This window comes from Schistocerca gregaria, chromosome 1 (assembly GCF_023897955.1).
Source record: "Schistocerca gregaria isolate iqSchGreg1 chromosome 1, iqSchGreg1.2, whole genome shotgun sequence".
NCBI classification, from domain to species: Eukaryota; Metazoa; Arthropoda; class Insecta; order Orthoptera; family Acrididae; genus Schistocerca; species Schistocerca gregaria.
The window spans coordinates 471,076,282-471,096,931 of NC_064920.1; the positions used below are offsets into that span (position 1 = coordinate 471,076,282).

The 20,650-nt window shown below is 42.9% G+C and overlaps 1 protein-coding gene across 6 annotated transcripts in view; it reads left to right on the plus strand.

Annotated features, from left to right (window-relative positions):
* LOC126353114 (syntaxin-1A) overlaps positions 1-20,650 on the plus strand; it is a 332,123-nt gene that overhangs the window by 233,591 nt on the left and 77,882 nt on the right. For 4 of the 6 annotated variants that reach the window (XM_050002738.1, XM_050002741.1, XM_050002739.1 and 1 more), the window contains 2 exons: positions 2,759-2,896; positions 10,633-10,743. In XM_050002738.1, coding sequence (XP_049858695.1) covers positions 2,759-2,896; positions 10,633-10,743 — 249 coding nt within the window. Of the gene's footprint in view, positions 1-2,758; positions 2,897-10,632; positions 10,744-11,331; positions 11,443-20,650 lie in introns of all 6 variants that reach the window. The other 2 variants (XM_050002740.1, XM_050002743.1) reach the window with 1 other exon arrangement.

Sequence of the window (20,650 nt, forward strand, 5' to 3'; positions counted from 1 at the left end):
AGAACCGGGAACAACAAAAGTCTGTTGATAGCAGTCAAAGAAGTGTTTCTCTGGGCTTCAGGATTTTGCCAGAAGTACCTACCAACAACGTGCACTGGTTTTAATGGATGAAACTGGGGTAGTGATACCATCACTAGAGCAGACAAACATATTTAAAAAAAATAGTTCGAGAACTAAAAATCGTCGCTTGCCAACAGTGATGACAACACAGATGAAGTTTGATAGTGAAAGTCCCTGAACCATGAGAGATAGATATCAGTGATGTGCTAAAGGCCCTCAAGAACAGTAAGGCTCCAGGAGGTAAGGGTGTCACAGCTCAGATGATCAGCTAGGGACGTGACACATTGATGGATGCTTCGAAGCTGTTAAGAAATAACTCCTGAAGAATGGAAGGGAGCAGTTACGTGTCCCCCCTCTTCAACAACGGTGGTGCTACACAAATACCCAACTACCGAGGTGTTTCATTACTTGAAACTGCTTAAGAAGTATTTGCAAATCTGCTGGCAAACAACATGAAATCATTGACTGAAGGAATTGTAGGCCACAATCAGTGTGTTTTTGTCCCTGGATGGTAGACTCGTGACTCCAATTTGCTTTGAGGCAGCTGATAGAAAACTTTTTATAGTTTTATTGGGAATTACACTTCATATTCATTGATTTTTGACAAGCTTATGAAAGCTTTGACAATTCCATGGTATGGAAAATATTGTATGAATTTCACATCTCATCGCCGGCCGATGTCGCCAAGCAGTTCTAGGCGCTTCAGTTTGGAACCGTGCGACCGCTATGGTCGCAGGTTCAAATCCTGCCTCGGGTATGAATATGTGTGATGTCCTCAGGTTAGTTAGGTTTAAGTAGTTCTAAGTTCTAAGGGACTGATTACCTCAGATGTTAAGTCCCATAGTGCTCAGAGCCATTCACATCTCATCAAAATAGATTAGATTAATTGCATTTTGCTACACTCAAGGAGATCCATTGGTGCCAATAACACTTAACTTGGCCTTGCAAAAAGTAAGCCGTAACACTGATAGTATCAGAGAACTGGAGATGGTAGGGGGCAGAGACAGTCCTGCCAGTTGCTGAGGAGATTTTGATTCTTGGTGGCACCTTGGAGCAAGTATGTACTGATACTTCCTGATTTATCAGCAGTATGAAGAAAACTGGGCCGGTTATGGATGAGGATAAAATGAAATACCTTGTAGTACATCATTAAGCTCTCCTTCTCCCATTGTTGATAGGCATGCCTATGAACAAGTTTAGTAATTAAAGTATCGAAGTTCTATATTGAATAATGAAAATGAAGTGATGAGACAGGTGCATGAACGATTAATGAATGTCAGTCACATGTTCTTTAGTCTGAGCAATTTATTTAAGCCACAACTGATACCACAGAAGAAGAACAATGTCCATATGTAAATGACACTGGTTTGGCAGGTTCTTTTATTTGGTTGTGAAACCTGGGTGACATCAGAAATGTGGCCCTTCGAGAGGAAGATACATCGAAAGATCTATGGACCCATCTTAAGACACCATGGAAGGTAAATGGGAGCAAAGAACAATAGAAGACCTGTACCGGTGGTTCAGAAAGCTACACATTAGTGAAATATTAGGGCACAATAGGCTGCAATGGTTTGGTCACATCTTTCAAACAGATAGATCCCTCCATTGCCAACCTGCTGGAAAACTCCCAAGGGGATGTCCAAGAATGCAATGGAAGATACAAGTTTTAAGTCAAAGAAATGGTCCAGCGGCAGTGGAAGAGGAAGTAGAGATTGGGGCCGATGGACTAGCATCTGCAGTAGATTTCTCTCTCGTCACTGACAGACCACCTTCTTTTTATTGTGCTTTTAATGTTTTCTTTTATGCTTTTTTATAGAGGGGTTTCTTCCCTCCCTTTACAGTGTGTTCATTTCTTTAGCTTTTTCCTGTAAGTGTTAGAAGCCCCTTAATGGGATAGGTGGTTGCAATGGGTGGTTGGTTGTGATGAAAATGTGTGACATAACAACATCCCTTGGGAATGTAAAATCTGTTGTAATCCATGTGAAGTTGGTTCATTAAATTACTGTTTTTCTGCTAGTACATATGAAATGGTAAGTAAACATAATGCATACAGTTCCTGTTCATGGCACAGTAAATTCTGGAAGATCATTAAGTTTAAAAATATTATTTCAACCCTTGTGTGTGCCATGCCACCATTGCACCGAAATACATCCACATCTTCCACTCTCTACCTGTACTTTTTGCACAATGCGTGTATTTGATACATATTGCGATGAAGGGTTGTATAATACCCTTGCAGAGTTTCCTTTCACTACAGCATCTAGTTGCGAAGCTTTCTCAACATTAACTGAAAAGAAAATCTGTGAGTTTTACAATGATATTCTCTCTGTGTTTCTTGGAACATTGATAAATTCTCATCACAGACCATTTTCTGTACTGACTTCACAAGTGTTGTTTTAGCAAGACTTTTCTTCTTCTTCTTCTTCTTCCCCCCCCCCCCCCCCCTCTCTCTCTCTCTCTCTCTCTCTCTCTCTCTCTCTCTCTCTCTCTCTCTCTCTCTCTCTCTCTCTCTCTCTCCCCCCCCCCTCTCTCTCCCCCTCTCTCCCCCTCCTCCTCCCCCCCCCTTACACACACACACACACACACACACACACACACACACACACACACACACACACACACAAAACAACCATTATTAAAATATGGAGCAGATTGTAAGACAGTTAAATTAATAGAACTTTCTCAAAACATATTGCAGATAATAATGGAGACTCAGCAAGCCAAACAGACCCTAGCAGACATAGAAGCAAGGCATGCAGACATCATCAAATTAGAAAACTCTATTAGGGAACTGCATGACATGTTCATGGACATGGCAATGTTAGTGGAAAGCCAGGTATGTATTGGCCAATATTGTTTCCATCAATTTTATATTGCTCAAAAAATTGTAAAATACATGTCTGTTAATATCAGTTTAATAAATTTCATTCTGTGCAAACAACATTTACAAATTTTCTTCAGTGGTAGACTTTCTCATGTGAATAATTCTGTGATATAGAATCCACAAAGCACTGAAACATTCGTATGTATCTCAGCAATAATAAGTGCCAAATATATTAGTTAGTTAGGTAAAGAAACACTATAAAAGGTGATATTTATTTTATTTTCAAAAGGCAAGCTAGTTTCTCCAGATCCCAATGGGACATTATATTTGCATTATCATAGCTCAGATTCCACCCATGGAATGATGCACAAAAGATAACAATTATTTATAATTTACTTCCACTTTCATTCTCTACTTTGAGACATACGTATGCATTCTGCAAGATATATTTAACATTATAACTTTGCCGCTGCTGCTGCTGCTGCTGCTGCTGCAACTTCTACATTACATCTTTCGATATTGTAGGCACTTGATCTAAATGTGCTACCTCATTCTTCTACATTCCTAGATTACTTTTTTCTGGTTGAGATCTGTTACTCCAGCCTGACCCCTGTCCTGCTGCGTCCCCTCCCCTGCACATGCACCTAGCTCCTCGGCCCTCGAGCCGCTGCTCCATCCCCCGTGGACTCCACTCCTGGACCTTCACAGTGGTGTAGCAACTCCTGCTTTGGCAAAAACGACGTTATGAAAGAAACTACTTCATAATAAATTTTATATTCAATAAATGTGGAAGTTATTAAATACTGAATCAGAAATTTGATAGGAGCTTTGTGGCAGCTGCAGCAGTAAGATTGTGGTCTCTAATTTTTGTAACAATGTGGTTTTTCGGTTTATCTAAAAAAGATGGAGGCAATTATGTGCAATGCTAAATTATAGTGTCTGTGTAAGATTATTTGAGGTGGGAATGCATTAGAATAACTTCATTTTTGCCTTTATAGCCTAAATTTCAGTGACAATTGCAGTATGTACTTTAGGAATATTTTAAAGATAAATATTTTATATGGAACAATGTATATGTATGCCAGAAAAATTTAAATTTTTTGTTAAGAGCATGTTCACAAAATCTACCTCTTGAATATAACTGTATGTTTGAGATTAACAGTGTAGTATCAATGTATTTGTTCACAAAACTTAGATCAAGTGCATTATTCTTCGTCTTGATTCAAATTGTTGTTCAATATGTATCTTCCTGATACATGTCCTTCAAATTTAATAAGTTTCTCTTTACATTGATTCATTTCCTGGCAAATAGCCTCACTGAAAACAGAATTAGTCACTTGAATGTTGGAGACAAGTAACTTTATCCATATGTATGTGGCATCTGACAAGTTTGAGTGGATGCTGATAGTATATGAAATGCTCTTCATCATTAAGAATGGAGGTATCTCTCTGTGCGCCTTCTGTAACACCAGAGTAGGATAGTTACAAACAATATGATTGGCTGTGGATGTTTCAAAGGTCATCCATTGATGTAAATACCCTTTTCCATGTATTTATCACTGGGTACTGTCCTTCTGAAGCAAAAGTATTGGGAATATTCCATTATGCGAGACATTCACATACATATTGAAGCTAAAAATTTGTCTTTACGGGTTTGCGTGCCAAATTAACAGCTTATGGTTCAAAACTATTGCCTTGGTGCTTGTTACTCCTGTAAGGTGTTAACGCCAGTTGCTGTCATCTTATTTCAGAATGGACATTTGAGGAAACTTTCATCACATGAATGTTTTGTTCAGAGTAAAATACAACAGGTCAGTAACTACTATGACTGACCACAGTGTTAAGTTAAACTATGAAGGACTGGCAATGTGTTACATAAGCAGGCAAACCACACTTGCACCTTTATGTGAGTGGTGCTCAGTATTGTGTGGATTGTAAATTCTGGAAAGATCACAGGCAGGCAGTCTTGCAAACTGCAGAAAGTTAGCTTTTTGCACCCATGGATCATATTTGCAACTACTCACCAGTACATGCAAATGCTTCAATAAATGTAACCCAACCACACCTGATATTCTCTCTTCAGAACTTCATATGTGGGCTATAAGGTTCAAACTGAGATGATTTCAGTTTGCTTTTTGTAATTACCCATCTTTATTGCACATTGCTGTATAATACACTGGTTTTAGTGTACTGCCATCATCAGGTATTTTTAAAATACTCCACAGATGAAATCGTGAATAGATGATACGCGTGTTTGGCTGGATTTGGTTACAGATTCAGTAGTTTAATATAGGATATTCATAATCATTAATTAAAATAGTTCTGCTTACCTTAAGTGTGCATTGAACAGTGTAAATTCATTCAGTCTGTAGAAGCTGGCCGCAGTTCGCAAACATCTGAATGCACTTTCGGCTATGGTCAGTCACCTTCAGGCAACAGCCTCAAGGTGTAGTGATGGTGGAGAATGTGGTGCATTGCATGAGGCACCTCAGATGTTGCTTGTTTTTCCCATGGGCTCTGCTTCCGAGGCACCACCTGGTGCACACAACAGTCAATTCACCCTCACAACAGTGGCGGGTGGTAATGGATTCACGTCACTTGAGGTGGAGGGCCATAGTGGAGGCAAGCCACCTGGCCTCACCCATTCACCTTGTGAGTTGACACGTGGCCACTCCTTCAGCAAGGTCCAAGCAGACACACAGGGTAAGGGGCTTACTAGTTACTAGGAGCTCCAATGTTAGGCTCATTATGGGGCCCCTTAGCCAGATAGTCTGCAGTGCTGGAAAAAAAAGCCAATGTGCACTTCGTGTGCCTACTGAGGGGCCTCATCAAACATGTGGGGGTGGCCTAGACTGCTACTATTGAGTGTGCAGGGTGCAATAGTCTGCAAGTTTTGGCTTGTTCTGTCACCAACAGTGTCTTCCGCATGGGTTCTGAGGTGAACCTTAGCTCGTAGAGGTGGCTGGTGGAGTTGGTTAAGACTTCTGGCCTCATGTGCAGGGTGCAAGCAGAGCTCACAATTTGCAGCGTCATTCCCAAAGTTTATCAGGGTCCTTTCGTTTGGAACTGAGTGGAGGGTCTCAACCAAAGGCTTTGACTCTGTGACAGTCTTGGCTGCAGATTTCTAGACCTGCATTATCATGCGGGGATTTGTTGGAGTCCCTTTGATAGGTCTGAGATGCACTACACAAAGGAAGCAGCTTCTCTGGTAGCGGAGTACTTGTGGAGTGCGCATGAGGACTTCCAGGCTAGGCAGTAGTGCGAGGTGCTATGATGAACACTGGCCAGTCGATACGCAGCAAGGGAAGTCAAACGTTGTCCAGAATAAAGACACTCAGACTGTCGTAATTTTATCAGTAAACTGTTGAAGTATTTGTAATAAAGTTCTTGAATTTACTGCCCTGAACGAAAGTCCTCATGCTCAAATTATTCCTGGGACCAAGAGATGGCCGAACCTTAGGTTGAAAATAAATCAGAAAGACAAATTAGAGACCGTAGGAGGGGGGAGTGTTTAGTGCAGTTGACAAATACATTGGCTCTAGTGAGGTCAAAATTGTGTGCGACAGTGAAGTTACCTGGTCACATATAACAGGTGTTGTTGAAACGAAGTTAATTGTTGGATGTTTTTATCGGCCACCCGAGTCTGCTGTGACAATTCGAGATTTTCAAAGAAATACTAAGGTCAGTTGTGTATGAATGCCCAGATCATGCAAAACTAGTTGGACATGAGTTTAACCCACAGAGTATAGACTGGAATGTCTATGGAATCATTGTGGGGATAAATAGACAGTCATGCGAAATGCTTTTGAACATGTTTTCTGAAAGCTTTCTTGATCAGCTAGCTCAGCAGCTCACACACAATGGGAATTGTTGCACACTCCGTTCAGAAGGGAATGCACAAATGAGGACAAGTGAATGTCAGTAGAGATTCGGGCATATGTGAGACGGTCTGTGCCCGAATCGTATAACTACCACCATCACACCTTAGCAAAAGAACCCAAGGAAATTCTGGTCTTATATAAAATCATTAAGCAGAACTAAGTCTTCCATTCTGTCCCTTGTTGATCAGTCTGGTACGCCAGCTGAAGATAGCAAAATTAAAGCCAAAGTTTTAAATTTCACATTCAAGAAATCATTCCACATGAGAGTTATACAAACAGTCATTCAACCATCAGACAGACTCCCGTATGGACAATACAGTAATAAGCACCCGTGGTGTAGAGAAACACCTGAAAGATTTGAAGGTAAATAAACCATCACGTCAGGATGGAATCCCAGTTCAGTTTACAAAGAGTAATATGACTTTGGCCCCCTTGTATTTATCATGAATCTCTCGTCCTGCACGAAGTCCGAAGCAACTGGAAAAAGGCGCAGGTGACTCCAGTATATAAGGAGGTTAAAAGAACAGACCCGCAGAATTGCAGACCAATATCCCTAACTTCTATTTGCTGCAGAATCCTGGAATAAGTTCTCAATTCGAATATAATAAATTTTCTTGAGAGTGAGAGGTGTATGTCCATGAATCAGCATGGTTTTACAAAGCATCGCTTGTGTGAAACTCACTTGCCCTTACACTGCAAATTATGGATGAAGAGCAACAGGCAGATTCCATATTTCTAGATTTCCAGAAAGCATTTGTTAAAGTGCTCATTGAAGGTATGTGAGTGGCTTGAACACTTTTTAAGTCATAGAACCCAGTATGATGAACACTTTCTATCGAGCAGAACAGAGATAAGAGTATCGTCAGGAGTGCCCCAGGGAAGTGTGGTAGTAGGACTGTGGTTGTTCTCCAAATACATAAATGGTTTGGCAGACAGGCTGAGGAAGATAAAAGACAACATAGACAAAAATTCCAGTTGGTTGGATGAATGGCAGCTATCCCTAAAGGTGGAAAACTGTAAATTAATGTCAGTGGGTAAGAAGATGAAAACCTGTAATGTTTGGATGCAGTATTACTAGTGTCCTGCTTGGCACATAAAGTTATTTGAATATCTGGGGGTAACGTGGCAAAGCTGTATGAGGTGGAATGAGTGTGTGACACTGTCTTCTCCACCACAGTTCTCAACCTTAGTTTACTGGGAGAATTCGGGATCTGTACCAGGTTGGACTGAAGGAAGACATCGAAGCGATTCAGAGGCGGGCTGCTACATATTGAGAAAATTTAGAGAAATAGCATATAAAGCTGACTGCTGAAAGATTCTTTTGCTGCCAACAGACATTGTGCCTAAGGACCACGAAGATAAGATACAAGAAATTAGGTATAATACAGAGGCATATTTTCCTTTGCTCTATTTGAGAGTGGTAAAAGAAAGGAAATCACTAGTAGTGACACAGGATGCACTCCGCCGTGTACCATCTCGTGCCTTGCGGAGTATCGATGTAGATATAAATGAACAGTAAAACCTAATGCATGATACAATGTGATGGACACGGCAGGAATTTGAAACCACTTAATGATGATCAATATCTTATTTGAAATTACTGAATCTGTGATGCAGGGTACATGGGTTACCTCATCACTAATGCACTACCGGCTATAGGCAGTGTTTGCATAGGTATAGAATACTGCCAATTAGCTGCTAGCACTTGATCATGTAAATACTTGCCCAAAACATTTGACATAGATACCCATATCAGAATATTCATTGTAGAATGTTGTGGCAGTCAGCCATGTCATCCTTATTATGTAGTCTTAATTTTTTTGTATTGACTCTTATTTTTTATGAATTAAAACTATTATTGTTACATTAGTTGTTGGTCCATTTTGTTTTTGACACATCTGATACTGACGGTAAACCAAAACCAGTCATATTATGAATTATGTGATAATGTGCAATAAAGGTGGACATCAATAAAATGCCAAATATGATCATGGACTTCAATATAGCTGTCTTCAGTTTATATCTTCATGAAGACTGTAACTGGCATCCAGTATTTAAATATTAGTACCCAATGGGCTTAAATATTAACTGCCTGACATCAGCAATTTTAAAGTATAACCCAAATGTGAGATCCATGGTATGGAGCAATGTAAAATATCACTGGAACCATCACAAACAATGCATGAAAGATTGATGACAGTACCACACGTTCTAGTCAACCACCATAAGTTGCTGAGAGTTTAATAGTCAGACACTGATATGTTTGTAACTTCATCTAGCACACAACAGCAAGTGTTATGAAATGGTGATCATTTTATGAAGGTTATTTGGAAGAAAGTGACTAATTTGTTGTTCAGTGAAATTGTTTCAAAGATACTGCTTTGTGAAATGTTATTTTATTGTTCTCACTTCCAAAATTTTGTGATTAAGAATTATCTTGCATTGTGACTGTTTTGTGATGGCTTATCCACTGTGATAATACCAAACTGTGTGTTTTGGCCTCAGCCTTTTTTTTGGACTGTGGTATACTCCCTATGATTAGTCAACAGAGTGGTACTCTTCTGTGCATAGTATGTACTGTGTTGATTATACTGGGTTTTAGATCTGGATACAATACTCTCATGGACAGTGTGCGAATAATTCCACTGACAGCGAATGGTTCACAGACCAGTTCAAAATTCCAACATGTCACAGGCTTTTCTGCATCCTTTAATAACTGTATGAAGGCTCTAACCCCCCCCCCCCCCCCCTCCCTCCCTCCCTGGTCCTCTGCCTCACTTCATGTTCCATGATTCAGTGGAGCTTGTGAACAGTAGATGTGATTGAGAGTTCAAAGTTTATACTGTCTTTGTAATGCCACTGAGCTTAGGTACAATAAAAACTCCACACATATCCATTTATTCGAAGATGTTGATCCCACACCATTGTGGAAAACCCTCTGTGTACTTCGATAATGGTGGGACAAAACCTGTTAAGAGTTGAAGCCTTGGATTGATTCATGTTGTATAATCTGGTTGTAAAATTAATATAGTTGTCGCTGAAAATCTGCAAGTAAGGGAAATGGGATTGGAGTGCAGCAGTAACATAGCAGTTGATATGTATGAACTCAAGTAAGAATTACTTTCACAGGTTGTTTTAAATAGCCTCTTCTCCCCTCCCTCCCACCACTGTGTAACTCTCGGTAGTGAAATTTGTACAGTGCTTTCTAGAAGCATTTATGTGAAAAATTGCAGTAAACAATCTACAATCCTATAAACAAAGACCTTCACCCATAAATGAGTTGCCAAGAATGTTTTCAATCAAGAAAGGCCTGTAAAAAGGGAAAGGCTCGGGATTACATTCCAGTTCTACAAATGTACATTAATAGTCAGATTATGTCTGCAGAATGACTGGTGGGAATTCCATCACATTACTTCAAACATTGAGAAACTTAAACAAGACCATTATCTTCTTATTTGTCTTGAAGGCATAAAATTTGTTAGTTCCATCTCGCCTGTTGCACATCATATAAAAATTTGTCAGGCAAGGGTTCATTGTATCCATTTCATTCTAGCAACATGATTACTGTGATTTATTCGCTAATACCTAGCATAGATTCACTGCAGTTTTTCAGGTGTATTGTAGTATTATTACCAAAAATATGTGTTTTGAGGCCATAGATGATAAAACCCTGTGTAGGATGAATGTAGTAAGTCATGCATTTAAAATATTACGTTTTCCGTTAAAAAGTGACTCTTTCATATAATTTTGTATGTATAGTGACTTAAATGTTTGTGTTTGGTAAATATATACTGTGAATTTTTCTGGCAAATGGTAAGTGTTTTGTCCTTTCTGGTTTGTTTTTGTTGCTGGGCTGTCTGATGTTAGGGAGAAATGATAGACCGTATCGAATATCATGTAGAACATGCAGTGGACTATGTCCAAACAGCCACACAAGACACAAAGAAAGCGCTGAGGTACCAGAGTAAAGCTAGGCGGGTAAGTTAAAATTACTACATATTGTATTACACATATTTTGAAAGCTAATTTTTCTTTTTTTTTTTTTTCTTTTCCCCGTCTTTATTCCCAATTCCATTTCATTTAACCACTAACAATCTTCTGGCATTAAATATCCTTTCTTAATCTTGAAACTATTTGTTCTGGTGTATGTAACTGTTCATATGCATTTATTGCTGTTGTGTGTCTTATTCTACCTACTTCGGTGTATGAGCATCTTCTTTCTGGGTTTTACTGACAAAACAATCTTCTACCCATTTAACAATAACTGTTTCGGTGGTTATGCCTGTCATTTTCTGTGCTGTGTGTGTATCAATTGTTTATACTTTGTCTGGTCCCTAACTGTACTCCTTCTCCTCTTAATGTGAATGTAATTTTTGATGTGTGATAACTTCTTTCCTCTGCACTTTTTTAATAAAATTATTTGTCACCACTATTTTGCTTACTAACTTCTTTCCTGCTGGTCAACACCCTCTATCAAAATCCACTTTTAAATCCATACCCTTTACAACCTTTCACATCCTGTAAATCCTACACTATGGCACGCTGGCTTGGCGTGAATGCATCTAGGATGCAACAATTGACAGGATTGAGTATCACGTTGACGAAGGTAGAGAAAAAGTGGATTTCGCCAGTAAAACGTTAACCAAGGCTCGGCGATTGCATTCCAGTTTTACTAAGGTAAGATGGGGCATCTGTGATAACCAGGGTGCTTGCTTGCTTGCTTGCTTGTTCGCTAAACTCACTCTGTCTGAACTGCACTCTCTCTACTACCTCATTGTTTTATTTTCTAAGTATTGCTTTTGTAGCCTGCATATCTAGCTCTATCGCAAGCCTTTAATCTTCTCTGCAATTAAGCAGATTGTTACATAATATATTTAATTTTAGTTTTGGCTATTATATTGTCTTGTTATAACATGAGTTTTAATAATTTGTGTCTAATTTAGTCAATTTTTTTAGAATTAAGCAGTCACATTAATGTAAACATCAAGTTATGATTGGAAGATGATAAATATTGGTAGTTACTTATGACACGAAGAAATAGAAACGATTTACCCTTTGTGTGATTTAAGCTTGAATCCTATGTTATATAATGAGATGAAATACCCCTCTTACTCATGAATTGTCCAGATACCTATTTTGTTTTGTTTTATAGTTAACACCAAGTAATTAATAGGATAATACAGTCACCAAGAAAAGTAATTTTTCTGCCAGATGACTCTCGCCAGTGTTGGTCTGAAAACCTGAAATAGAAATACTTCTTTTATTTTTATTTTATTTTTTAGTGTAAGAATTGCACAGTACAAATGATTACGTAGACACATTGTTTGTAAATGTGTGTATGTGCCAAAACAAAACTATCCCACCATCTGGAATTCCAGATTAGAGTTAGAAATAACTGTATTATTTCCAATATTAGTTGACAGTACAACACTGTACATAGTTACCTGTGGGTGATGCGGAAGGCTAAAGGTTTTGGGGGGGGGGGGGGGGGTTGGTGTTATGTCTATAATTTCTAAATCACATATTACTCTTGGTAGCCTGTTACATATCAACTCAGCCAATGTGAGGTTATTTTGCCTTGCACCCTTAGAGCTTCAGTTTGTTTTCAGTATCCACTTTTTGGATACTATCCCTCCATGTCTCTCGGGCCATGCCGCAGGCAAACCTCATCTCAGCTGCCTTCCTTGGGAGAGCCATGGCATGGACAGCTAGATTGAGGTGATCCCACAGGTTATTGACTGCGTTTAAATCTGGGGAGTTTGGTGGCCAGAGTACAGTAAACTCATCCTGGCGGCACTCTTTGAACTGCACATATACACTGCGAGCTGTACGACATGTTGTATTGTCCTGCTGGTAGATACCATTGTACCGCTGTCCCCAACTTGGGCTGATCCATTGTACATACCAGAATGATGGGATACCCAGGGAATGCCGTGAAAACTGTTCCCCAGACTGTAACATTGGGTGTATACTGTCATATGTTCCACACTGTACATGCCAACAACCGTCTATCTCAAGGAGCATAAAACGTGATTCATCTGAAAGGCCACCTGTCACCACTCAGTGTACTTCCAAATGCTGTATTGACATGCAGATTCCAGCCTTCATTGCCAATGAGCAGCAGTCATGGGTGCATGAACAAGGCATGCATGAACAAGGCACCTCTTGTGGAGGCCTGTGTGCAGCAGTGTTTGCTGAATGGTCACTGAGGAGACACTGTCATTAGCCCCTTAATTCTACACAGTGAAATTGTCATCCAGAAATAGTGCTACTTTGCTAAATTTGTTTTTGTGTCTGAAGAAAGCTCTTAGATTTCAGAATAGGTTACATTATGATGAGACATGCACTGGCAACTTCATGTGATGTATTTCATATCATGTAGCCAAATGAGAAGAGAGTTTCCTGCGGAATTATAATTTTCTTTAGACAGTAAGTTTGATTGGAAAATCTAGTAGTCGTGAGGAAAATATTGCATACAAAATGGACAAACTTTTGGAAATAACGTTTATTTGTTAAAAAATGGAAAAAATACTTCGTATTTTGAGGGAGTGACAAACATCTAAGTTCATAAATTCATTTTTGTGTTTCTCTAAAATCTCCCATATTTTAATGTTCACAACAAAACAAGTAATTAAGATATGTCAGAATGGGAATCACACTTGTTATTAGATGTGTTGGCCTTTATAATAAAAAGAATGAGGACGACATATGTAAATGTTACTGCTTTGTGCTAAATGGCTGAGCAGTACTTCTGACAAGGTTTCATTATGTTAATAAAATTGGCAGTACACATAAGATGCAATGCCCTTGTGGAAGAGGGCAAAGGAGCAGACGGAGTTTAGACAACCTCTTGCCCTTGGAAAGGTAAACTGTCTGTAAAAGGCAGAAGAATCAGCAGCAATCAATGGCATAAGGATGCAGAAAACAATGAAACAACTGCATTAAGGACATACGGTGTGTACCCAGAGGGCACGTGACCTGTAACTAAAAAACTGTCATGATAATATCTACTTTGGTAAACGATTTTTAATTGGTCCCCATTCGAATCTCCATGAGTGGACTGGCAAGGGAGAAGTAACTGTGAGAAAAAATAATGAAAAACCAATGAAAGAGAAACATCCTATAAGTCGTAATGTGTAATATCAGGAGTTAAAATGTAGTACGGAAGCTATAAAATGTGAAATGGAAAATGCAGAGTGCAAATCTAGATGTACTGGGGTCAGTGAAGTGAAATGAAAAGAAGATAATGATTTCTGGGCAGTTGAATGTAGGGTAATATAAACAGCAGCAGAAAATGATAAAACAAGAGTACGATTAGTTCTGAATAGAATGGTAGGGTAGTGTGTCAGACACCATGAACAGCACAGTGATAGTTGTTCTCTTCAGAATCGACAGTGAACTAACCCTAAACAATAGTGGTTAAAGTATCAGACAGGCATCAGAAACAGCAGATCAAGAGGTAGACAAAATATGAGGATATTGGATGTGTGATAAAACATGTTAAGGGAGATAGAAATCCAATTATCATGGGCATTTGAAATGATTTGGTAGCATGGGCAGGAATAGGAAATGGAGCTGCGAGAGACTGTGGCTGCAGTAGTCAGATTGATGGCTGAGGAAGACAGAATTAAGTTTGGCAATAAATTGTAGCCAGTAATAGCATAGAAACCACAAAAGGTGGTGGTGTTCTCAGAAAAGGCGTGGAAATAGTAGAAGATGCCATTACCAGACAGAGATTCTGAAATCGGATATTAAATTGTAAGGCATTTACAGAAGCAAATGCAGATTGAAATCGCAATTTAGTAACGATGTAGAGTAGACGGAAGTTGAAGCAATTTGTTGTAAAGAATCAGTGTGCAAAGATGTTGGATATTGAAGTACAGAGCAACAATTCGATGTATTTGAAGTTCTTGGCACTATAGATACTGCCATAATGAGTACTAGAGTAGACAGTTGAGTTAAAGAGGAATGGATATGTCTAAAGGCAGTCACAGAAGTTGGATAGGCAGAGGTAGGTACATAGAAGACAACTGTGAAGAAACCTTAAATGACAAAGAAATACTTTAATTGGTTGATGAAAAAAAGAAGTACAAAAATAAGTACAAAAATGTTCAAGGAAATTCAGTAATAAAGAAATATTTCACTTAGGAATGAAATCAATAAAAAGTAGAGGAAGGCTAAAAGGCCAAAGGAAAAATGTGGAAAAACTGAAACAGAAATTTCTTGATGCAATAAATTATCAACAGCTGTTGTCCCACAGTCCATAATGGACCAATAAAGATGAAACAAAAATGATTCAGGATACAGAGAAGTTAAAACAACCTATGGTGAATGAAGCAAGAGAACTGACATTGCGAGTCAATCGCAATTCTATTGTGAAGAGCAGTGAAGAGAGTGGATAAGTGGAAAGAGTAGATTGATGGTCTCTGTGAGGGGGAGAACTTGTCTGATAATGTGATTGAGAAAGAACTGGGAGACAATATGGAACACGAAGGGGATAGATAATTAATAAGAGTTAAATGAGTCTTGTAAAGACTTGCAATTACATGAGGCAGAATCAATAGATAAGTCCTGTGGAATTTATGAAATCATTGGAAGTAATAAGCAAGCGACTTAGTTGTTTAGTGTGCCAAGTCTAGAAATCTAGAAGCATACCATCACATTTTCAGAAAAAAAATCATCCACATGGTTCAAAGTTATCAAGGACAGATAAGTATAACTACTATTGCACAGTTAACTTAATGGCTCGTCCATCCAAGTTTCTGAAAAGAATAATACAAAAATGGGAAAAAAATGAGAATACTTTACGTAATGATCAGTTCGGTGATCTTACTTTTCGGAAGACAGAGGCAGATGTGACTTGCAAATGATTTTTGTAAGCCTGCCTTCTGTTGTCACACACATTCATAGAATGTGACCTATAAAGAGAGTTAGTGTGTGAACTGGTGCAAGACATTCTAAATTCATAGGAAAATAGAAGTAAGTTATAGGGAAAGATGGATTTCTACACTATGCTCTAATAAACATTCAAATGGGCATAGACTGCATTTTTTAAAAGAGTGATGTAAACAATTCACAGGTCTTCTGGTGAAGCAAACTGCAAGAAAGAAAATAAATGATGTGGTCTGGTCTGGTGTGGTGTGGTGTGGTGTGTGCTCTGCTGTGAAAGAGTGTATGGCTTTGTTTTTTTTCTCACAGTTAGTGTTAACTACAGTGGTAGGGCACTTAAACCATTAGATGAATTGTTTATCTTACACATATTCTCACTCATACACAATAATGTGCTGTTTTGATTTCTTCATCACAGTTTGTTTTTACAGAAAACAGGAAAATTGTATTTATGGCCTATTGGTTTATGATTAGAGTACTACTATGGAATCTGAATACGTGATAACAATAAACAAGGGTCAGGATCAGAGAGGGAGGGGAAGGATGGAAGGGGGGGGTGGAGGTACGGAGGAGGAGGGGGAGGGGAGGAAATGGACTTACAGAAAGGGGGAGGAGGAGGTGAAAAGAAAGAATTGGGAGGGGGGATGAATTGAGAGAGGAAGAGGAGGAGATGGGAATGAGATGAAGAGGAATTGGACAGAGAGAGGAAGAGAAGGAGAGTAGGTCATATCTCAGATTCCCATACATTTTTAGCAATTGCAAAGAACTGTCTGGTTCGCTAGTACGCAGCGCGTACAAGAACCAAGATGAAGAAATAAGACGAGAGAGAGTGTACAGAAAGCTGCAATTAAGTGTCAAAGGCAGGGATGCATTCTTGTGCCCCCTACTGTTGTGTGTGTGTGTGTGTGTGTGTGTGTGTGTGTGTGTGTCAAAGAAGCAGTGATGAAAATAAGAGAAAGATAAAGAGTGAGTTTAAAAGTCAGATTGTAATGATATTAGTGAAACATACACTGACGGCATTGCTACCCTCATTGAAAGTAAAAAACAATCAAAAGATGTATTGAATGGAATGAACAGCTCAATGAGCTCAGAGCAAGGATTAAAATTAAGCCAAAGAAAAATGTAAATAAGGAGTAGAAGAAATGAAATAAGCAATAAACTTGACATAAAAATTGAGGACCATAAAGTAGACAAAATCATGAAATACTGGTAACTTCAAAGCAAAATAACATGACAGGCAAAGCAGAGAGGATGTGAAGAGAGATTAGCACAGGCAAAGACAGCATTCCTGGCGAAGAAAAGTCTACTAATGTCAAATGTCAGCCTTAATCTGAGAGAGAATTTTCTGAGAACCATCTTCTGGAGCAGAGTGCTGTGTAATAGTGCATCATGGACTGTGGGGGAAAACAAAAACGAGGGAGACAAAATGTTTGAGATGTGGTTCTGTAGAAGGATGTTGAAAATTAGGTGAACTGAAAAGATTAGAAATGAAGTGGTTGTGTGCAGAATAAGTGAAGAAAGACATGCATGAAAACAGCTGATTGGGAGGAGGTATAGTATGATAGGACACAAATTAAGGTACCAGGGAGTAACATCCATAGTACTTAGAGGGTAGAGACCGCAGGGGAAAACAGATTAGAATACATCCATCAAATAATTGATGATGTGAAGAGTTTGACACAAGTGTGTTAATCAAGGTGGGTCACATTGAACCATTCAAAAGACAGATCATCGATTATGGTGGGATAATATCTTTCAAAAGACACTGCTTTTATAGTTCTATAATCTTGCTTGTTCCAAAAATTGGCTAAAGACTTCCAAATGTTCAATAAGAGAAATAAATAGTAGAAAAATAATTTGTTTCTGTAGAACCACAGCCTATTTTTCAGTTTACCACTGTACATGTGCTCGTATATAGACATCTTAAACGTCTGTTGATGCTGTTTACCATAACTTTAGTAAGGAATGAGCACTGTCAGGAGGTGAGTAGTTGAGGGTTGTATTGTGGTCTAATTTAACATGGAGAGGTCTAAGGACTCCAGTTCATTAATTTGGGAGTGTCATGGACAGTGTCAAAATGTTCTTTTTCCTGCATATTGGTACTGAAAAGAGTCACAGTACCGGAGTGAATGTGCTACTTGGGTGTATTGAGCAGGTCTTTCATCAGGGTATTCCACAGGGATACGGTCCATGTGTTAGTGTGTCATACATCTGTGAGAGACACCGATGAAAGACCTGTGTGAGACATCCACTCAACATATCCTACTCCAGTCCTGTCACAGTCTTAGTCTTTCCCATTAAGTGAGAGACATGACCATGTGTGGCATATGTGAAATATATAGACCACTGAGAGCTGAAAAATGAATTCATTAGAAAATAATAGTATTCCATAAATAGCTGTGGTGACATACATTAAAGTGATAATAGAGATATTTAATTATTCTTAATTTTGTTAGATACATCTAGCAAATAGAGGAAAAGCATTTACAAAATCAAAGCATGAAAGCGAGATATATTGAGGAAAAATGCGCAGATTTTGTAAATGCACCACTAAAAAAATTGCACCACAAAGGAATTATCTGAGTGGGATGGAAATCACTAGATACGAGGTAAATGTACAGAAAAATAAGTCATAAAAACTTCATACAAATTCGATGATTTATTCGTAAGGATGTCACAAATTGAGCTAGTCAGTAATGCATTGGTCCATCAGTGACCCTTTTCCAAGCAGTTACTCGGCTTGACAGTGATCCCCACCACCCGGCTCCCTCTCCCCCCACCACCCGGCTCCCTCTCCCCCCACCACCCGGCTCCCTCTCCCCCCGCCACCCGGCTCCCTCTCCCCCCGCCACCCGGCTCCCTCTCCCCCCGCCACCCGGCTCCCTCTCCCCCCGCCACCCGGCTCCCTCTCCCCCCGCCACCCGGCTCCCTCTCCCCCCGCCACCCGGCTCCCTCTCCCCCCGCCACCCGGCTCCCTCTCCCCCCGCCACCCGGCTCCCTCTCCCCCCCGCCACCCGGCTCCCTCTCCCCCCGCCACCCGGCTCCCTCTCCCCCCGCCACCCGGCTCCCTCTCCCCCCCGCCGCCCGGCTCCCTCTCCCCCCGCCGCCCGGCTCCCTCTCCCCCCGCCGCCCGGCTCCCTCTCCCCCCGCCGCCCGGCTCCCTCTCCCCCCGCCGCCCGGCTCCCTCTCCCCCCGCCGCCCGGCTCCCTCTCCCCCCGCCGCCCGGCTCCCTCTCCCCCCGCCGCCCGGCTCCCTCTCCCCCCCGCCGCCCGGCTCCCTCTCCCCCCGCCGCCCGGCTCCCTCTCCCCCCGCCGCCCGGCTCCCTCTCCCCCCGCCGCCCGGCTCCCTCTCCCCCCGCCGCCCGGCTCCCTCTCCCCCCGCCGCCCGGCTCCCTCTCCCCCCGCCGCCCGGCTCCCTCTCCCCCCGCCGCCCGGCTCCCTCTCCCCCCGCCGCCCGGCTCCCTCTCCCCCCGCCGCCCGGCTCCCTCTCCCCCCGCCGCCCGGCTCCCTCTCCCCCCGCCGCCCGGCTCCCTCTCCCCCCGCCGCCGCCCGGCTCCCTCTCCCCCCGCCGCCGCCCGGCTCCCTCTCCCCCCGCCGCCGCCCGGCTCCCTCTCCCCCCGCCGCCGCCCGGCTCCCTCTCCCCCCGCCGCCGCCCGGCTCCCTCTCCCCCCGCCGCCGCCCGGCTCCCTCTCCCCCCGCCGCCGCCCGGCTCCCTCTCCCCCCGCCGCCGCCCGGCTCCCTCTCCCCCCGCCGCCGCCCGGCTCCCTCTCCCCCCGCCGCCGCCCGGCTCCCTCTCCCCCCGCCGCCGCCCGGCTCCCTCTCCCCCCGCCGCCGCCCGGCTCCCTCTCCCCCCGCCGCCGCCCGGCTCCCTCTCCCCCCGCCGCCGCCCGGCTCCCTCTCCCCCCGCCGCCGCCCGGCTCCCTCTCCCCCCCGCCGCCGCCCGGCTCCCTCTCCCCCCGCCGCCGCCCGGCTCCCTCTCCCCCCGCCGCCGCCCGGCTCCCTCTCCCCCCCGCCGCCGCCCGGCTCCCTCTCCCCCCGCCGCCGCCCGGCTCCCTCTCCCCCCGCCGCCGCCCGGCTCCCTCTCCCCCCGCCGCCGCCCGGCTCCCTCTCCCCCCGCCGCCGCCCGGCTCCCTCTCCCCCCGCCGCCGCCCGGCTCCCTCTCCCCCCGCCGCCGCCCGGCTCCCTCTCCCCCCGCCGCCGCCCGGCTCCCTCTCCCCCCGCCGCCACCCGGCTCCCTCTCCCCCCGCCGCCACCCGGCTCCCTCTCCCCCCGCCGCCACCCGGCTCCCTCTCCCCCCGCCGCCACCCGGCTCCCTCTCCCCCCGCCGCCACCCGGCTCCCTCTCCCCCCGCCGCCACCCCGGCTCCCTCTCCCCCCGCCGCCACCCGGCTCCCTCTCCCCCCGCCGCCACCCGGCTCCCTCTCCCCCCGCCGCCACCCCGGCTCCCTCTCCCCCCCCCCCGCCACCCGGCTCCCTCTCCCCCCCCCCCGCCACCCGGCTCCCTCTCCCCCCCCCGCCACCCGGCTCCCTCTCCCCCCCCCGCCACCCGGCTCACCCTCTCCCTCTCCCCCCCTCTGACACCCGGCTCCCTGTCACCCCCAGTCTCTAAGGGTCTTATCAGCAACCAGATACAATTTACTTACTTTTCTGCCTTCATTGTTTTAGTCCTTTCATTCATTGTGACTGGCATAATCATGATAGTTACTTCTGTGCAAGACAGTAAAGTCAAAAACTTAGTTCTGGTGAGAATCATATTAATGCTCACTGATCACCCTCTCCTGGCTAACACCCTACAGAAATTTTGATACCAACAGATCCATAGAATGTCACATAGATAACAGCCATGGAATTAGCTGACATGATGAGGTTAACTGTACACATTATAGATATATATTAACCTACATAGAAGTAGTTCCCTGTTTTGGAACAATAAGAAAGGCACTGCCTCAATTAACCACAAAGTAATTTCTCTACAAGGGAACAATTTCACTTTATTTA